Source organism: Pecten maximus, chromosome 4 (genome assembly GCF_902652985.1).
Source record: "Pecten maximus chromosome 4, xPecMax1.1, whole genome shotgun sequence".
Lineage (NCBI taxonomy): Eukaryota > Metazoa > Mollusca > Bivalvia > Pectinida > Pectinidae > Pecten > Pecten maximus.
The window spans coordinates 53,191-75,694 of record NC_047018.1 but is presented as its reverse complement, the minus strand read 5'-3'; the positions used below and the strand labels follow the sequence as shown (position 1 = coordinate 75,694).

The following is a 22,504-nucleotide window of genomic DNA, read 5'->3' as shown; positions in this document are numbered from 1 at the left end:
TGTGTCAGGCCAGAGTTAGTCATGCATGACCAATAATAATAGCAATTAAACAGATACTTTCATTCATTATGGGTAGTCCAGAACTACATACTTGTGTTTACATTATGTAAGAACATTAATTTAACCAGGTAATGCTCATAAATATGTAGTTGTAAATGTATATTTTTCTAATGATACATTTAAATATATAACCTATATAAACTAAAATGATTATGTTTATTTTATAATTACTTGCCTGAACTGAGTACATATATATAGAGAATGTCTTATTAAAAAAACACATAATTCATTAAATACTGTAAACTTTCAATATTTTGAATAATCAATAACATAATATAGATACATTATCTAAACTTCCTTTAAAGTCATGATATATGTACAGTAATAAATATTCTAATTAAAATAATTTTCAATTCCTTAACAGAATGAAATACAATTCACTTACATCTTAATAAAATATGAAATAATAAGCAATTAACTTTCATAGAAACCTGATTATAGCATAAATTGTATAACTGTCTTTTATGGATCTTAATAAATATAAATTTAACATGTAGGCATTATTACCATGTATTAAAAATAAAATAAATATTCCGAGTAGACTAAACGAATGTTAATAGTAATATTAAGAGAACAAAAGTAATTTGTAAAAATCTATTTATTTATATGTAAATTATATTAAAAGTATCAAAGTATTAATACATGTATATATGTTATACACATGTAGTCTGATTAAAGAACTGGGGTATAGGCATGGTGTCTTATAGGACTCCAGGTAGACTCGGAGTCCACTTGGAGTGCACTCCAAGTTTACCTGGAGTCCAAACGGAGTGCACTCCAAGTCCAAATGGAGTGCACTCGGAGTGCACTTGGGTGTAACCTTTAGTCTACACTCAACTGTAGATACACATTACTGATGGTGATCTAGATCATGGTATCACTGTTTAGATACTGTATAGTCTTGCTAAAGTCCCGCTATTTGTGCCAGTACATGGTGGTCGTAGGCTTAAATTGATTGCTATAGATCTACAGTAAATCATCCTGTTTTGCTACATTCGTATAACCTACAATAGCTCAAGGAGAACATTGCCACTCGTGTCCACATATTTTACACAAACCTATAACCGTAACCTCACTGTGACCTCAGATGTCTCGATCCATGCGCATACGCCGGTAGGAAGGTCAAGGCTGTTATCGCCCGGCCTGCATTAGGTGTTGACAGTGTCGTCTGCAAGAGAGCGTCGGGAAGATGGACGGACGAAAGCTTTCACGCCATTTCTCCAGGGCAGGTTGGTAATGTTAGGAATATTAGGTGTGTTTGTTCTAGATCAGAAGTGGCTGCCTCATGACAGTTGTTCATAAATTAACGTAACACAATAGTCGTTCTGTGTTGACGCTGTGTGTGTAAATCTACAGTACTGTATGTACCTGTACAAGTGTACATGTACTCCGCGGAATATGACCCTGATAAAATACATTAACACTGGTCTGGCCATATACTTTCGTAATATGATCGTGTTAGGCCCAGTTTATGTTGTCAAACTGTACCCACGGCTAGCCCCTGTCACTGGACCAACTGATAACGCCTTGAACCACAGTAAGAACCATTACTTAAGACATAGATAACTAGATATTAACAACATCAATGACATAGGAACAGAAAACAGCAAAGGCCTAACTATAGAACAAACGTTAAAACCTGAATCCACCCCCTAAACCCACGACATAACTGCATGAAACTAAACCCAACTAGGTAATCTAAACAATAAATAGGGCCTAAAGAATGAAGTGTAGTAAGGGGCGATAACTCTGTTATCGTTCGTTACGGAACTTGAGGAAAAGTATGGGCTTTTGTAGCGATTTGAGGGTGGAAAAATGGCACATACAATTTGGCTGATATTTTGCACTATTGTAAAAACTTTGCTCGATCTTGGTCTGTAGGTATCAGTCTATCTGGTATCCCTGTCGTGCGTCGTGCGTCGGTAAACAATTTACATTTTCGACTTCTTCTCCAAAACCCCTAAACCAAATTCAATGAAATTTGGCAGGAAGCTTTTATGGCTAAAGGTCAACCAAAATTGTGAATTATATGGTCCCCACCCCCAAGGGGCCTGAGGGGCGGGGCTAAAAAGGGTCAAATTGACTAAAACTTCAAAAATCTTCTTTTCTACTCTCAGATATGGTGGAATCAAACACTCTTCATAGATGGAAGGGTCTTAAGGTACTTTACCAAAATTGTGAATTTCATGACCCAGGGGTCTCACGTTTGCCCCTGGGGAGGGGGTAAACTTTACTATAGTTTATATAGGGAAATCACATTTTTGACTATAATTTGTTGGATTTCTATTGGAATTCATTCAAACTTGCTTAACATTATCAGCATGGGATGACAGATTGATGGTATACACATGTTGGCCTTGACTGACCCCCAGGGGCTGGTGGGCGGGGCTAAAAAGGGTCAAATTGACAAAACTTCAAAGATCTTCTTCTCTACTCTCAGATATGGTGGAATCAAACATTCTTCATAGGTGGAAGGGTCTTAAGGTGCTTTACCAAAAGTTTGTGAATTTCATGACCCAGGGGTTTCACATTTGCCCCTGGGGAGGGGGTAAACTTTACTATAGTTTATATAGGGAAATCACATTTTTGCCTATAATTTGTTGGATTTCTATTGGAATTCATTCAAACTTGCTTAACATTATCATCATGGGATGACAGATTGATGGTATACACATGTTGGCCCTGACTGACCCCCAGGGGCTGATAGGCGGGGCTAAAAATGGCCAAATTGACTGAAATTTAAAAATCTTCTTTTCAAGACCCAATTAAGATAGAATCAAATACTCTTCATAGGTGGAAGGGTCTTATGGTGCTTTACTAATGTTATGAATTTCATGACCCTGGGGTCACAAGTTTGCCCCTGGGGAGGGGGTAAATTGTACTATAGTTTATATAGGGAAATCACATTTTTGACTTTTATTTGTTTGATTTCTATTGGAATTCATTCTAACTATGTTAACATTATCAGCATTGGATGACAGCTTAATGGTATACACCTGTTGGCCCTGACTGACCCCTAGGGGCTGATGGATGGGCTCAGAAGGGTCAATTTGATTAACTGAAATACTTCAAATCTCAGGTGACCGTTAAGGCCCATGGGCCTCTTGTTAAAATTTCAACATATATTAAACAGAGGTATTATAGAAAATTACTCTACACAATTAAATAATTACCAGATTTAATTATTACCTTTTTACAGAATAGTCTTCTTCAAAATGTCATCTGCACATGGCTAAAAATGAGTATCAGTAAATTTTCAAATACCATATTTCAACCTTTCACTTACTTATGTCAAAGAAAACAATACAAGAAACCTAGCTTTTCTGACAAATTTATACTAAAATATTGTTAATGAATATGTCACATTAAAGTTAAATTCAGTTACTGTGGGTGTGGAACCATCTTGTGTAATTGTTTTATCTTCTGAATTGAAATTAATTTCAACTTATTATAAAAGGTATTATAGAAAATTACTTTACAAAATTAAAGATTGACCAGGATTTAATGATCACAATCTTAGAAAATAGTCTACTTCAACATGTCATCTGCACATGCAGAGGTAGAAATTACAAATGTAGTCAAATTTCAAATATCTCTGCCTAAATATCAATCAACATATTTCATCCTTTTACTTACAACATGTCCTTAATTAAAGAAAATAATGTGCAAAATACCTGTTATGACAAATTTAGGCTAAGATATTTTCAATTATTATTGCCCCAGTATGTATTCAATATTTAGCAGAAAGTTAAATTGAATTATCTTAAGTAGGGAGGAGTAGTGTTTGACGATTCATCATGGAGATGCATCATCTATCCTTTATTTGTATTGCGATACTTGAAAATTTGTACTTAACTATAATGCTTGACCAACATTAGCCTATGTTTAGAAGTAAACAACATGGCTGACAAGGCTATTGGAGTTCTTTCAAATCCAAACTATCTAAATTCAAGAACACTTTGTGGGAAATGGACAAAACGTATGTTTTTTGTAACAAATGAAGACAAGCACTCGGGAAATACCACAAACAAAACTGAACAATTGAATACCAGATATCTGATAGGTCATTAGCTTCTCATATATCATGATATGTGTCATATCGTCACACCTGTATTGCTATACTAAGGTATGGTATCGCTACCCATCTTGTGATACACAGCTCTAGTAGGGAGCCATGAAGTGCATTTTTTTTTATCTTACAGGATTTAATTTTCACAATACTACAAAATAGTCTTCTTTAAAGTGTGTGCCTGAGTGCTAATAAAAATCTTGGGAAAATCTTGGAAGTCTTGAAATGTCATCTGCACACTTTTAAAATACAGTTGCACAGGGACTAATGTAAAAAAAATGCAATATATATTTCTTATTTTAGACCCACACTGCGCATCATGGAGAAATATTTATTCACAGGAGGAGCATTCTAATTGCAGGTCTCAGACTGCAATTAATATCTGACTGTGTTCTATTTAAGAGAAAATAAAATATTTTTGAACTTTGGACAAAATATTTTTTTTTTTATTGTAGAACTCTCAATTTCAAGTTATTTAGATATTTTTACTTCGTTGTTACAATTGTAACTGTGAAACAGTTTAACAATGTATATACAAGAAGAATTGTTTACATAATTTTTACATTATAAGATTTTGGAAGCTGAGAAACAGACCTGTCTGTGCTGTTGTTGTGTGTCTTTAGGCAATACACTTTACCCTAATTAGTCTGGTTGGCATGTGACAGGCCTCCTGTATGTTGTTCAGTGAGGTAGTCACCATTTAATAAAAGGAGACCCCAGCTCAAAATCACTCTAGTTGTTCACCGGGTGATAAACCAAGCGAACAAAACAAGCATGTTGGAGTAGATCTGCCACTTATTTTTCAGAAACAGGCTGAACTGGTGTACACTGCTACCTTAATTATAATGGGTTGAAAAAAATTACTGAAAAAGAAAATGTTTTTAATTATGCTTTATTAAGCTTCATTTACATTAATTATTGCTCAAATTCACAAAGAAGCAATTTAAAACTTACTAAACACAACTTGTCATTTGAGATGAATATAAAGGTTGATGATTCACTTATCTGATCATGACATTAAAATAATTAACAGTTAAAGTAGTGATTAAATTATTGAACAATTATTTGATGTTATATAACAAACCAAAATAACTGATTTGGTATCACACAATCCCTTTAGACTGAATCCTGGTTTATTTTACCCACTTTGCCAGGCCACATCAATGGAAATTAAAAAAGGAAGTGTTTATTTCTTTTGATAAAACTACTATTTGAAATCAATTTTTACAATAATATATGTAAATTTATTGTAGATTAACTTATTACCACAGGTAATGATAATAAAAAAACATCTTTTGTTGAATGATACAGGATCAGCTGACAGTTGATGATCATTGTTTGTTATAGACCTGTATTGCCAAGGTTGGGGGGGGGGGGGGGGGGCAGATGATTTTGATATGTCATATGCATATCATCTTTTAATCTTGTACGGCATGTGACTGTTTATCCATAATGACTACCTCATCGAACAACACACAGGAGGCCACAAACTCCTGATTGGATGCCAATTGATGTCTTATAATTAATTAAAGTGCCATATTCCAGAAACTGTAGAATTATGAGAATTGTTACACTGGTAACCACAAAACCTTTAATTTCCTCACACCAGTATTAATTTTTTAATTTAAGTGAGGTTTTTAAACATCGCTTGGGTGAATTAAGTGCAAGTGAGGAAATTAATGCTGAAGTAAGAGAATTAAAGGTTACATAAGGAAATTAAAGGTTTTGAGATGTTATAAGATAACTAATACATAATCAAGTCCCCCACTTAAGAAACTTGACACAAATGTTCATCAAGGGTGTGCAACTGACCCTTTATTTTCCGATTGGTCAACCAAGATGACCGTCACAGACTAATTTGCCTCTGAATGGTGAAAATTAAGATATTGTTTGATTTCAATTAAAAGTGTTATATATTAGTTTTAGGGAAGTGCAAATTCCACTGCATCCAGGGTATCATTGCCACATCAACCATACAGAGGCTTCTGATTGGTTGAAGTTAAGATATTGGATTTGGATGAAAAGTGGCAACAGGGGTTTCAGGGGAATTCAAATTCATCCATGTATGTTTCATTGCCATAGCAACCAAATGGAGGCATCCGATTGGTTAAATTTTAGATGCGAATTCAACCACATAGGTTTCATTGCCATAGAACCACGCTAAAGCTTCCTATTGGCCAAAATTTATACATAGAGCAGTTTTGATGACAACCAGGACTCAAGCATGGAATCTCTGAACTCCTTATACCTGTGTCACCCTGACCACATGTCTGTACTATGTGTACCTGTGTCACCCTGACCACATGTCTGTATGTTGTGTCTGTATTATGTGTACCTGTGTCACCCTGACCACATATCTGTATGTTGTGTCTGTACTATGTGTACCTGTGTCACCCTGACCACATATTTGTATGTTGTGTCTGTACTATGTGTACCTGTGTCACCCTGACCACATGTCTGTATGTTGTGTCTACTATATATACCTGTGTCACCCTGACCACATGTCTGTACTATGTGTACCTGTGTCACCCTGACCACATGTCTGTATGTTGTGTCTGTACTATGTGTACCTGTGTCACCCTGACCACATGTCTGTATGTTGTGTCTGTACTATATATACCTGTGTCACCCTGACCACATGTCTGTACTATGTGTACCTGTGTCACCCTGACCACATGTCTGTATGTTGTGTCTACTATATATACCTGTGTCACCCTGACCACATGTCTGTACTATGTATACCTGTGTCACCCTGACCACATGTCTGTACTATATATACCTGTGTCACCCTGACCACATGTCTGTATGTTGTCTACTATATATACCTGTGTCACCCTGACCACATGTCGGTACTATGTGTACCTGTGTTTCCCGGACCACATGTCTGTATGTTGTGTCTGTACTATATATACCTGTGTCACCCTGACCACATGTCTGTACTATGTGTACCTGTGTCATCCTGACTACATGTCTGTATATTGTGTCTGTACTATGTGTACCTATGTCACCTTGACCACATGTCTGTATGTTGTGTCTACTATATATACCTGTGTCATCCTGACCACATGTCTGTACTATGTATACCTGTGTCATCCTGACCACATGTCTGTATGTATGTTGTGTCTGTACTATGTGTACCTGTGTCACCTTGACCACATGTCTGTACTATGTATACCTGTGTCACCCTGACCACATGTCTGTACTATGTGTACCTGTGTCATCCTGACTACATGTCGGTATGTTGTGTCTGTACTATGTGTACCTATGTCACCTTGACCACATGTCTGTATGTTGTGTCTACTATATATACCTGTGTCACCCTGACCACATGTCTGTACTATGTATACCTGTGTCACCCTGACCACATGTCTGTATGTTATGTCTACTATATATACCTGTGTCACCCTGACCACATGTCTGTACTATGTATACCTGTGTCACCCTGACCACATGTCTGTACTATGTGTACATGTGTCACCCTGACCACATGTCTGTACTATGTGTACCTGTGTCACCCTGACCACATGTTTGCACTATATGTACTTGTATCACCCTGACCACATGTCTGTACTATATATACCTGTGTCACACATAGTACAGACACAACATACATACATGTGGTCAGGGTGACACAGGTACACATAGTACAGACATAACATACAGACATGTGGTCAGGGTGACACAGGTACACATAGTACGAACACAACATACAGACATGTGGTCAGGGTGACACAGGTACACATAATACAGACACAACATACAGACATGTGGTCAGGGTGACACAGGTACACATAGTACGGACACAACATACAGACATGTGGTCAGGGTGACACAGGTACACATAGTAAAGACACAACGTACAGACATGTGGTCAGGGTGACACAGGTTCACATAGTACAGACACAACATACAGACATGTGGTCAGGGTGACACAGGTACACATAATACAGACACAACATACAGATATGTGGTCAGGGTGACACAGGTACACATAATACAGACACAACGTACAGACATGTGGTCAGGGTGACACAGGTACACATAGTACAGACACAACATACAGACATGTGGTCAGGGTGACACAGGTATACATAGTACAGACATGTGGTCAGGGTGACACAGGTACACATAGTACAGACACAATATACAAACAAGTGGTCAGGGTGACACAGGTACACATAGTACAGACACAACATACAGACATGTGGTCAGGGTGACACAGGTATACATAGTACAGACACGTGGTCAGGGTGACACAGGTAAATATAGTACAAACAACATACAGACAAGTGGTCAGGGTGACACAGGTACACATAATACAGACACAACATACAGATATGTGGTCAGGATGACACAGGTATACATAGTACAGACACAACGTACAGACATGTGGTCAGGGTGACACAGGTATACATAGTACAGACACGTGGTCAGGGTGACACAGGTAAATATAGTACAAACAACATACAGACAAGTGGTCAGGGTGACACAGGTACACATAATACAGACACAGCATACAGATATGTGGTCAGGATGACACAGGTATATATAGTAGACACAACATACAGACATGTGGTCAGGGTGACACAGGTACACATAGTACAGACACAACATACAGACATGTGGTCAGGGTGACACAGGTACATATAGTACAAACACAACATACAGACACGTGGTCAGGGTGACACAGGTACACAATACAGACACAACATACAGACATGTTGTCAGGGTGACAGGTACACATAATACAGACACAACATACAGATATGTTGTCAGGGTGACACAGGTACACATAGTACGGACACAACATACAGACATGTCAGGGTGACACGGGTACACATAGTACAGACACAACATACAGACATGTGATCCGGGTGACACAGGTACACATAGTACAGACACAACATACAGACATGTCAGGGTGACACAGGTATATATAGTAGACACAACATACAGACATGTGGTCAGGGTGACACAGGTACACATAGTACAGACACAACATACAGACATGTGGTCAGGGTGACACGGGTACACATAGTACAGACACAACATACAGACATGTGGTCAGGGTGACACAGGTACACATAGTACAGACACAACATACAGACATGTGGTCAGGGTGACACAGGTACACATAGTACAGACATGTGGTCAAGGTGACACAGGTACACATAGTACAGACATGTGGTCAAGGTGACATAGGTACACAGTACAGACATGTGGTCAAGGTGACATAGGTACACAGTACAGACACAACATACAGACATGTGGTCAGGGTGACACAGGTACATATAGTACAGACACAACATACAGACATGTGGTCAGGGTGACACAGGTACACATAGTACAGACACAACATACAGACATGTGGTCCGGGTGACACAGGTACACATAATACAGACACGTGGTCAAGGTGACACAGGTACACATAGTACAGACATGTGGTCAAGGTGACACAGGTACACATAGTACAGACAACATACAGACATGTGGTCAAGGTGACACAGGTACACATAGTACAGACACAACGTACAGACATGTGGTCAGGGTGACACAGGTACATATAGTACAGACATGTGGTCAGGGTGTCACAGGTACACATAGTACAGACACAACATACAGACATGTGGTCAGGGTGACACAGGTACACATAATACAGACACAACATACAGACATGTGGTCAGGGTGACACAGGTACACATAATACAGACACAACATACAGATATGTGGTCAGGATGACACAGGTATATATAGTAGACACAACATACAGACATGTGGTCAGGGTGACACAGGTACACATAGTACAGACACAACATACAGACATGTGGTCAGGGTGACACAGGTACACATAGTACAGACACAACATACAGACATGTGGTCAGGGTGACACAGGTACACATAGTACGGACACAACATACAGACATGTGGTCAGGGTGACACAGGTACACATAGTACAGACACAACATACAGACATGTGGTCAGGGTGACACATGTACACATAGTACAGACATGTGGTCAGGGTGACACAGGTATACATAGTACAGACATATGGTCAGGGTGACACAGGTTTATATAGTAGACAACATACAGACATGTGGTCAGGGTGACACAGGTACACATAGTACAGACATGTGGTCAGGGTGACACAGGTATACATAGTACAGACATATGGTCAGGGTGACACAGGTATATATAGTAGACAACATACAGACATGTGGTCAGGGTGACACAGGTATACATAGTACAGACACGTGGTCAGGGTGACACAGGTAAATATAGTACAAACAACATACAGACATGTGGTCCGGGTGACACAGGTACACATAGTACAGACATGTGGTCAAGGTGACACAGGTACACATAGTACAGACAACATACAGACATGTGGTCAAGGTGACACAGGTACACATAGTACAGACATAACATACAGACATGTGGTCCGGGTGACACAGGTACACATAGTACAGACACAACATACAGACATGTGGTCAAGGTGACACAGGTACACATAGTACAGACACAACATACAGACATGTGGTCAGGGTGACACTGGTATACATAGTACAGACACAACATACAGACATGTGGTCAGGATGACACAGGTACACATAGTACAGACATGTGGCCAGGGTGACACAGGTACACATAGTACAGACATATACAGATATGTGGTCAAGGTGACATAGGTACACGTATTACAGACACAACATACAGACATGTGGTCAAGGTGACATAGGTACACATAGTACAGACATGTGGTCAGGGTGACACAGGTACACATAGTACAGTCACATAACAGATATGTGGTCAAGGTGACATAGGTACACAGTACAGACACAACATACAGACATGTGGTCAGGGGGACACAGGTACACATAGTAGACATAACATACAGACACGTGGTCAGGGTGACACAGGTACACATAGTACAGACAACATACAGACACGTGGTCAGGGTGACACAGGTACACATAGTACAGACACAACATACAGACATGTGGTCAAGTTGACAAGGTACACATATATAGTACGGACATGTGGTCAAGGTGACAATGTACACATAATGCAGCCACATCATACATCACACATGACATGTGGTCAGGATTCACGTGACACACTACAGATACAACATACAGACATTTCATAGAATTAACGTCAAGCTTAACTTGTATATAAACAAAAAAATGTACATGCATGTACAATAACACCGCACTACACTGTCTTACATGCACATGTACGTGTTAAAATTGGGAAGCAATGCCTTGATCATAATTATCTGATTTTATAAATTGAAGCAAGCGACTCAACACTAAAATCACTGTTGGGTGGAACTACTCGGTATTCGTTCACGTAGGCATAGTGAAGCAAGTGTTATGAACAAATGTATACGGGCGGATTTCCTTTGACAGGAATGAAGTCGTCGACATAAACGCACCACACTCACAACACAAGTATTTTACTGTGTCAGCATTGCAGTAGATTTCTGCTTGAATCTGTTGGCATGTCGTCAAGTTCTCTTGTTTGTAGGCCATCGCTTATATTCCTCTTCCAACATCAGATATATGGTCTGGGATTAACCAGGAACTTCACGTGTACCACTACTACAGCATTCTCTGTCTACTACCATAGGGCTTTCGACACTTAGACATCTATATATTTGTAAAAGAAACGAGTCGGTGTGGCTTGTACATAATGTTAAATACAGTCTCTGTCAGTCAACTATAACGGAACATACTTCCTTGGTTCAGGAGGTAGATCCGTGAATACACATAATTCCATATGTACATGGAATTCCCCTAAACCAGAGTGCGTGTTGTTGTGATCATCGGTTCTATATTAGTTATCCGGCATATTCCCGTTAGAGAATCCCTTCCGGTTGTGTTTTTCGACACGTAATTACCTTACCCGTACACCACTCTGTGCTCAGGCATACTTCATGTGCATTTCGAGGCATATAATCAAATTTAGCTATATAACTATACATTTTAGTATTATACGATAGTCTCAGGGGCGGATCCAGGATTTGATGTTGGGGGGTGTGAAACAGAAGGACATGGGGTCTGGGCCCGCAGAAACTTTCGAAGAAATGGTACAACATACTGCATTCTGACACTGACGAGTCACATTTCCAGCAAAAAAATAGCTAAAGTTATAAGGAACATGTAGCATTTTAGTTGAAAAAATAAAATCAAACTTGCTTCCGAAATTCCAGGATTTTATGTTAAGGGAACATGGGACTTAAACGAATAGAGCGAGGGGTCTAGGGGCTGCCAATTTGTACAAAATCCTGAGGCTATATGTGTGCCTTTCAATTTTGAACGCATGTGACTAATGGAGACAACAATAACAAGATGGTAGGCAATTTTATAAATTCTTTGCATTGTCGTGGTATCCTCATAGAAATTATCAAAACTGAGTTTTCAATATGACTGAGAAGAGAAAAGGATATAGAAATATGTGAAGAAACAGGGCAGTATTGGATATTTAACGGTGCTTTTAGTCGTCAATTGCTTTGTTACCGAGGGGCGGGGCCTGGGATTTTGTGTCTAAAACAAAATATTATTTCTTTTTCGAAGTGTTATGCATTGCCGATTTTACGATTTACAATTGCTAGGGTAGCGGGATGGTCTCGATTGTGAGATCTGGGAGAGAAGGGTAGTAATGAGAGAAGGTAGATTCCATCATACTAAACCATGGGGACATTTTTGTTTGAATTTGTGTTTTTGTTATTAATTTGGTGTAAACACCACCTTTTTTTATGCCAAACTATGAAGTTTCAGTTCTTCAATATGGCAGTCCATCATCCGTAGATACTCGTGGATATTACAGCTCATGACATTGTTTTTAGCTCACCTGATATAAACGACTTCTTCTCTGAAACCGAGCATTGGATATCGCTTATATTTGCCTGGTAGCATCATTATGTGGTGGGGATTCAAAATTGTACAAATGATGGGACTGACCCCCTGGGGGCCTCTGGGGCAGGGCCAAATGAGGTCAATCGAGCTATATTGATATGAACGACTTCTTCTCTGAAACTGAGCATTGGATATCGCTTATATTTGCCTGGTAGCATCACTATGTGGTGGGGATTCAAAATTGTACAAATGATGGGGCTGACCCCCCAGGGGCCTGAGGGGCTGGGCCAAATGAGGTCAATTGGGCTCTATTGATATAAACGACTTCTTCTCTGAAACCGAGCAATGGATATCGCTCATATTTGCCTGGTAGCATCACTATTGAGTGGGGACTCAAAATTGTACAAATGGTGGGGCTGACCCCCCGGGGCGCTGAGGGGCAGGGCCAAAAGATCAATTTGGCTAAATTGACATTTTTAGAATTACAATAAAAACAATGTTCATGTAACCATATAAAATGTCTATGATATATTGACATAGCAATACCAGTGGCAAATATACTTAAGCATAGTTCTTGTTTCATATCTCATGAAACCAGGTGAGCGATACAGGCCCTCTGGGCCTCTTGTATTTAGACGTTTAACCCCTCACAAAGAAATAGAAAAAGTCAAGCAATCCGAACAAAAGGATAAAGGCTTTGAGTTAGAGTAAAAATATCTTAAACCGAAGGAGACAGAACTTTGAGGCCACCTGTAAATGATAGCAATGCCCAATAAGTGATTGCGGTTTTCCAAAAGACTAAGGCAAATTAAACAATAGATCTTATGTCGAAAAGGGTTATTGTAGAAAGTCAACAATAAGATTAAAACTAATGGTATGACGTTAACATTGGTTAAATTTTAACATGTTCACGAAAGACCCACTATCTCGCCATATTATTTGGTATTACGGAGTCTCACTTTCCGCGCCTCGGTTTCGAATGCATCGAGTTGATTAACAAGGTGTTCTACAGGCCTAGTTAATTGATAAAAAAACTGCTTGAGTAACCACACTGCCCGTGATGACAAATCCTACATTGTTTCACATTGTGGATTGGCACAGTACAACAGTGACAATATCAAACAGCAACTGAACCACAGGTGCTTGGGGATAGATATTAAGTATTGTACTATAATTTTTGTATCAAGCCTCCTGTTCCTATAAAATAGAAAACAGAAATAAGAGGCTTAGTACATATACAATATATGGTATCTCACCTCAATCACCTGTGTATTGAGCACCGTACATTACGTCTGCTAGAAGCAGAAAGGAAACACCATCCTACTCATGGAAGAATATTAACACGGGTTTTCTATATTTTCTTTTTGTAGTTTTTTTAAAACAAAGTTTTTCTACACAAGTTATGCTTTTGCAGTGCTACATGATGATGACATTCTTGCAAAAATGGTCATTTGGCATTTTTTTGGGGGGGGGGGTACGTGATACAAAAATTAACTTCATCAACTGTGTTGTCATTTCATTGATCTGTAGCCAGCCATAAAAGTCGAGACAGAACCACAGAATTGACAAACCAAAATCCCTATACAGGGATACACTGGAAGAACTTACATATTCAAATATCTTAGAAAACAGGCGCCTTTACACATATTGATAGTAGATATTTTCAAACCGTGATACACTGCTATAATTCAAAGTATACATTGAATCAATATATATTCGTAATATATATGAGTATAATACCTATGATAATTCGGTAGTAATTTTGTTTTCATATATATTTGTAAACATATATCGTATATTCAAAACAACTAAATATTCTATAAAAAATAGGAGGGAAAGTTAAGGGCATGGATATTCTGGCGAGAGACGGGTGTGTTTTCGAGCTTTGTAAAGAAATAAAACAAGCACTCAGCATGGTCTAGCCGTTGTTATTTATTTGAGACTTTGTGTTATATCTTGTCATAAGTATGTTGATGGCAAAGGCACGATACAGTGTAAGAGGAGTATATAAGCTGTGTGATTCAAAATTGTCGTGATTTTGAAGAGACAATTAAGTCCTGTTTTTAACCTTTACACAAATTTTTCATATCAGTGTATTTTGATACTTTCCGAGAAATAAAACTGGCTGTGGTGGAATCTGGCAAAATATCTTATTGCAATTATCAGCTTTCGTTTTTTTTCAAACTTGTTCGATTTCAAAGTCGCTAATTCACTGGCGTGTCCATTTAAAATGATTTTAAAAGTTGACTTGAGAACTCCATGGAAATTGTGTTGAGAAGGGTTATTGACCTAATGCGAAAAAGTATCAAGTATTTGACATGCATGACCTAAACGTTTTGTAGTAAACCCGTGGCAATGTCATTTATTAGTGAGCCTGTGTCAATGTCGTTTACTAGTAAACCTGTGTCAAGGTCATCTATTAGTGAGCCTGTGTCAATGTCGTTTACTAGTAAGCCTGTGTCAAGATCGTTTATTAGTAAGCCTGTGCGAAGGTCGTTTATTAGTAAAGCTTTGTCAAAGGTCATTTATTAGTAAGCCTGTGTCATTCATTAGATGACATTTCACAGCAAGCTGCACGACAAATATAACTGATGTCAATAGCACATTTAAATTAAACACATTTTACCCTGCGGCTTGATAAATGGCTGTATCAAAGAATTTACAAATTATTATGTCTTGTAGTTGGTCAGAAAGTTTGGAAACATGTGTTTGACTACATTATAATATGAAATAAACAATTTTATTAACTCACCTGGTCCGGAGGACCAAGGTGAACTTATGCCATACCGTGGCGTCCGTCGTCCGTCCGTCGTCTGTCGTCCGTCCGTCCGTCAACAATCGACTTATTTAACTTCTTCTTCATAACCGCTGATCGGAATTTGAACAAATTTGGTCAGAAGCATCCTAATGGGAAGGGGACTCAAAATTGTACAAATAATGGGGCTGACCCCCTGGGGGCCTCTGGGTCGGGGCCAAAAGGGGTCATTTTGTCGCTATTGATATAAACGACTTATTCTCTGAAACCAAGCAATGGCTATCGCTCATATTTGCCTGGTAGCATCATTATGGGATGGGCATTAAAAATTGTACAAACGATGGGGCTGACCCCCCAGGGGCCTGAGGGGTGTGGCCGAAGGTGGTCAATTTGGCTATATTGATATAAACGACTTCTTCTCTGAAACAAAGCAATGGCTATCACTCATATTTGTCTGGTAGCATCACTATTGGGTGGGAATTAAAAATTGTACAAATGGTGGAGCTGACCCCCCAGGGGCCTGAGGGGTGGGGCCGAATGTGGTCAATTTGGCTATATTGCTATAAACGACTTCTCTGAAACCGAGCAATGCCTGTCGCTCATATTTGCCTGGTAGCATCACTACGGGGTGGGGATTCAAAATTGTACAAATGATGGGACTGACCCCAAGGGGCCTGAGGGGCGGGGCCAAATGTGGTCAATCGGGCTATATTCATATACAGTAATTGACTTCTTCCCTGGAACCAAACAATGGATATCTCTCATATTTTACTGATAGCATCACCTTTAGTAGAAATTTGAAATTGTACAAATGATGGGGCTGACCCCCTAGGGGCTGAGGGACGGGGCCAAAAGGGGACAGTTTTGTAGAATTGATATAAACGACTTCTACTCTGAAACTAAGCAATGGATATCGCTCATATTTGCCTGGTAGCATCCCTATGGGGTGGGGATTCAAAATTGTACAAATGGTAGGGCTGACCCCCAAGGGGCCCAAGGAGCGGGGTCAAAATTAGTCAATTGGTTTAAAAAACATCTCTGAAACTAAGCAATGGATATTACTCACATTTGTATGGTAGCATGGTTATGCGGTGGAGATTCAAAATTGTACAGATGTTGGGGTTGACCCGGGCCGCCAGGGGGCTGAGGGGTTGGGCCAAAAGGAGTCAATTTGGCTAAATTGATTGAAACAACTTACTTTGTGAAACTTAGCAATGGTTTGACTGGTAGCATCCTATTTGGGAAGGGATTCAAAATTGTATAAAGGAAGGCGCTGACCCCCAGGGGGCAGAGGGCTGGGTCAAAAGGGATCATTTGGTCTAAACAAGATTTTCTCTGAAACTAAGCAATTTATATCACTCACATTTGTGTGGTAGCATCCCTATGGGGTCGCGCCAAAAGTCAATTTCATTTCATGGATTATTGCACTTTTTGGCATTTTAAGTATTAAAATAAAACCAATGTGCATGTACCCATATAAAATGTTTATGATATATATTGACATAGCAATACCATTGACAAATATACTTAAGCATCATTCTTGTTTCATATCTCATGAAACCAGGTGAGCGATACAGAATAGATTAGTAAGGCCCAGAGGGCCTCTTTTCCGTTTTATTTTCTGTATGTTTAGTTGTATGTATATACACCTTTAATCACGGATCAGTTCAATTTGAAAGAAGGCCACTGACGGTATCAGTAACATGCTTACCGTGGTTAGACTGCATTTTATATTTCATTTGTCGGAAGTGGAAATGAGTTCGAGTATTGTATTGCATGTTGGTGATAAAACGATTGAGATTGATAGATTAACTATTAATCTAAATCTATTCTCTATGGTTAACCCTTATATTTGGACACGTGTAGTAATGATAGAGACATGAGTTTGATAGATTAACTATTTACCTAAATCTATTCTCTATGGTTAACCCTTATATTTGGACACATGTAGTAATGATAGAGACATGTAAACACCGTGTGGATTGGGTATAGCGATCACGAGTGTTTGTTGCAGACATATATTCTTAACTGAAATTAAAATAAAAATTCTCTTATCTAACCCTAACCCTTAGCAAGTAAACTAGGATATATGCGGACAGCAAATGGTTCTTTAACTCTCTATGACCCTAACACAAATGACATATATTGTGACCAGATCTTTAAAATGTTGTTTTCTGTCTCCATTTACAGAAGATCTAGATTCTGAAGGCACGCTTAAGATCCTCGTCTGTGGTGGCGGTAATGGTGCTCACTGTATGGCCGCCTTAGCTTCCTCTCGGCCGCACGTGGACGTGCGCGTGCTGACCTTGTACGCGGACGAAGCCGAGCGTTGGACGCAAGCACTGAAGGAGGAAGACATGACGATATCCATCACGTACAGTGAGGATAACATTGAAGACGTTAAGTCACGACCTTCTCTGGTAACTAAAGACCCCGCTAAGGCAGCTGAAGGTATTCACATGATTTTCTTCACAGTTCCAGCTTTTGCCCATGCGCAATATCTACAGGCGATTGCACCACACATTCTTGATAATACATTACTGATTGGATTACCAGGGCAGGCTGGATTTGAATTTCAGGCAGTCAAGGCATTAGGAGATAAGGCGAAGCAATGCGCAGTCGCATCGTTTGAATCACTTCCTTGGGCCTGCCGGACTTTAGAGTTCGGACGTCATGTACAACTGCTAGGGTTTAAAGAAGCCCTAGGCGCCGCAATACTAATAGGCAGCAAGAGCAACCTAACGTCGCATTCTCTCGACATTATACAGTTCATCTTCGGGGAGAACCCCGTCTTCAAAGTCATTAACAACTATGTTGCCATTAATCTGATGGCAAAGAGTATCATCCATCCACCCCTGATGTATGGCCGGTGGAGAAGATACACCGATGAGGTTCTTCATGAGAAACCGTTATTTTACCAAGGTGTCGATGACGAACAAGCAAGTCTTCTGTCCAAGGTCAGCGATGAGGTTGTAATGACGGCCAAGGTTATTGAATCAAAACGTAAAAATATTGACATGTCTGCAGTTATCCACATCCTCGACTGGTACCGGGAGTATTATTGCCATGAGATATCCGATCATAGCTGTTTGAAGAACGCCATGCAGACAAACAAGGCATATGACGGACTGCTCCATCCAATGAAACAAGTAGCTACTAAAGGCAGCGAGGGTTTTGTGCCCGACTTCAACTACAGGTATATCAGAGAGGACGTACCGTTCGGACTGGTAGTGATGAAAGGAATAGCCCAGATCGCTGGCGTGGACACCCCAACCATTGACATCATTATAGAATGGGCACAGAAACAGCTCAACAAGGAGTACATCGTAGGCAATCGCCTTAACGGCAAGGATATCGGCGAGACTCGTGCGCCACAGGTATACGGATTCGAAACCATTGAAGATCTCTTCCATATATAATAACAATAGATGATAATACGACTAGTAGATTAGGTAGATGGTGTCATGGAGATAGTCATCAACATTGCAGTTTTGTGATCTGGAAAGTCCGTATACAACAAGTGGTGAACTAAAATTTGTAGATTTGTTATTTGATGCTCTCGGCCTTACACTAAAGACGAACCGTTCCACTCTTGGTGCAGTATCATTTTACCAGGCCGAACTTCCTTCTCTTGTATAACAAATATCGTGTTGTTAAGGTACAGGAGAAAGAAGAATCGTGTGCGGCTTTGAGTAAGCACTGTAGCCCTGAAGCACGAGAAGTGTCAACCTGTGGCTAGAGACAGGATCGTTCCATGCTTAGAAAATGGCAAAATGATCAGCTTTGGACGATTTCTGGTGTGTGATACTATTGCCATCGATCAATTGGCGAACATGTATACGTATATTAGAGACTCACTATCACTTAGAATGGACAGTTTGTAGATTATAATAGTAGACATGTAAACGTTTTACAAAAAACCCAATGTATGTGTATGTACTGCCTTTATGATTTGTCTCCCTTTTGCGCATTCTATGATAAGATTAAGGCCGATCTCGCGAGTAATGTTCATTTAAAAAAAGAAATCATGTATTTAATCATTGCTGCACAAAGATACTGAAGCTGATGGTGAGAACATGACGATAATTGCATTATCTATATCGTGTCATATCTAAAACAAACAAACATACATCAGCTATACAGGACAGTTCGCCCCGTGACAGAAAACGTCATTAGTGGCGGCTTACTAAGCCTTTAAAATTGTCCTACAATAACAAATTATGCAAGAGATAAATGATTGCACAAGGAGCATAACCCCATTGGGTATTTTGTACAATTCGGGCTATAGCATATATCATATATCATATATTGGACTTACGTTCTATAACTTCAGACATATTACTGAAGATTATCTATTCATTTATATCACAATTATTGATCGTAAATTAACATAATTCTAACGCTAAGACGTATGACCAATTAGTCCAGTCAATTTACTCAATTTACAGTTATGGGATCCTACAACATTGTGCGATGTGCACACGATGGCCTCACGATGTGCACACGATAGAATACATGAGCAATAATATCATGCACGATGAGATATCGAAGCGAAGTGTGTACGATAGCTATTGTGGTTGATATAAATTTAGGAATTTAGGAAACATCAGTAAGTCGGCGGCGGCGTCCGCACAGAGGTTTCCGTGCGACCCTAGTTAAAGTGCGGATAATTTAAGTTTTTCTTTATTATTTCATACCAACTAAAACTTCATACACAATTTACATGGTGATTGTAATCTATATATAAATTATACACCTTCGTCATGATCGATACATTCTGTATTTTTGTTGTTTCGCACTATGGTTCGTTCGAACTTACGAAACCGCATAGGGCACTTTTGTGCGGACGATGTCTGCATGATGCTTTTGGTGCATTGTGCGATCACAAAAAAGCGGGACATAGTTTCAACATAATATTAAACTTGTTTTTTGGGGGACGGCGGATACCTACATCATATAAGAGGGGAAAACCGATCATTTGGAAAATGTCTTGATGGCATTCTAAGAGATACGAAGAAACGTTCAACAATCACATTTGTGACCTTCCGAACTGTAATATCTACCTCTTGTGTAATAATATAGAAATTTATACACTCCAGAACGGATGTAGGAGTATACTATCAGCGTGTCTGTCCGTACTCAACATCCTTATTGGGTGCATTCACCGACACGTTAAAATATCTTTGTCGCCTAAGGAGACAAGATTTAAAGCAATTTTGTATTCTACCCACAATTCATTGAATTTCACGATGTATATACTCTTTTAGCGACGGAATGAACGAAAATAAAAACTGATCTTGAAATTCCAATCTAGTTGTTCGTTGCTTCCATCTAGTTCACATACAGATCACTACACCCTACAAGTCGATTTTGTCCGCCCGTCCATTTTTAGACACAAATTTGTACTGCCTACTCATCCCAGGATTTTACATGGATCTCAACTAAAGATGTTGAAGTTGTAAGGGACGCTAGAGGAGTTACGAGTGCAACTTGAAAAGAAAAACGAAGAGTCATTCATATAGACTAAGTCATTTATTAACATGGTAACAACATTTTTACTATAATTCAAAACTGTTCATGAGAAGTTTTGGCACATTCTCATTTCTACAGGTATACAATATCCTTGATATGATAAGTTGAAAAACATTGAAATAGTAATTATGTATTTACAACTGAAAAGTTATCCGACCTGAACGAAAATATTCGTACCGTATAATGTAATGCATGTTTGAATACCAAATACATTTCTGTGCTATCAAGAGAAGGGAATTGAGACTAGGATAAGTTGAAAAAACATTGAAATAGTAATTATGCTTTTACAAAAGAAAAGTTATCCTACCTGAACTTCCAATTAAAGCAATAGCTGTACATTGAACATCATTAAAAGGTGCAAATTCCTGACAGCCTTGGTGATTTTTTTCTATAGCCCCCTCTTACCATCACTGTAGTTGTATGATAACTGCATCAAACCTACGTCGCCCCGGAGAATGCTTACCGCACCTTGATAAAAATGATGAGGCAAAAATACTCAAGAAGAACTTTTATTGTAAACACGTTTAATTATGCACAAGAATAAAATATACACAATATTGTTAAAAACATGATAATTTGCAGTGAATAATTAAAAAGAACATTTTAAAATAAATTCTGCCAAAAAAAAAAAAAACTTACTACTTATGTATCACGCTGGCCTTTGTTTAGCTGGGACCTGTCACTCAGGATAAAATTGCCCGATAACATGAAGCAAAATGTACACCTTCATGATCTATTAAGTAAAATCCATTAAGAAAAACACAAAAACAGTGAAACATTTACAAGTTTACTTTATTAACTCTATAAATATTTACACTAGCTAGTATTGGTCAGTCTGATACAGTTAACACAAAGGAGGCAGGCAGCAAAATGTGGCATTGACACATTCTGGTACTGGTTTACAGTAAGACTTCTTAAAAGAAGTCAGATTTCCAACCTGCAGTCTTAATGATTGTCTGCAAAGACACGCCAGCCTTTGTTGCAGCACTAGTAGCTGTTGCCCTAGTACTGTGTGATTTAAACATATCAGTATCTATCCCTGATTTGGTCAACACTGTCTTAATCCATCGAGCCAGTGTAGATCTGCAAATTTTCCTGTGTGGTGCCACTGTTCGGATGATTAAAGCTTATTCCTGACCACGTAACTCACGAGTATGTCCCAGGTATGTTTTTAAAGTTGAACAACACAGAGTCTAGAATCTTGAAAATATTCTAGATGAACTGGTCTTT

At 38.9% G+C, this 22,504-nt stretch overlaps 1 protein-coding gene across 1 annotated transcript; it reads left to right on the top strand.

Moving 5' to 3' along the window:
* Positions 1-1,180: 1,180 nt before the first annotated feature.
* LOC117324891 (opine dehydrogenase-like) lies at positions 1,181-21,051 on the top strand. Its single transcript, XM_033880719.1, has 2 exons — positions 1,181-1,289; positions 17,933-21,051. The coding sequence occupies exons 1-2, from the start codon at positions 1,250-1,252 to the stop codon at positions 19,159-19,161; spliced, it is 1,269 nt and encodes a 422-aa protein (XP_033736610.1). The 5' UTR covers positions 1,181-1,249; the 3' UTR covers positions 19,162-21,051.
* The last annotated feature ends 1,453 nt before the right edge of the window (positions 21,052-22,504 follow it).

Coding starts and splice junctions, on each gene's coding strand:
- LOC117324891 (XM_033880719.1), top strand. CDS start 1,250: ATGGACGGACGAAAGCTTTCACGCCATTTCTCCAGGGCAG. Junction 1,290..17,932: donor ACGCCATTTCTCCAGGGCAG/GTTGGTAATGTT, acceptor CTCCATTTACAG/AAGATCTAGATTCTGAAGGC.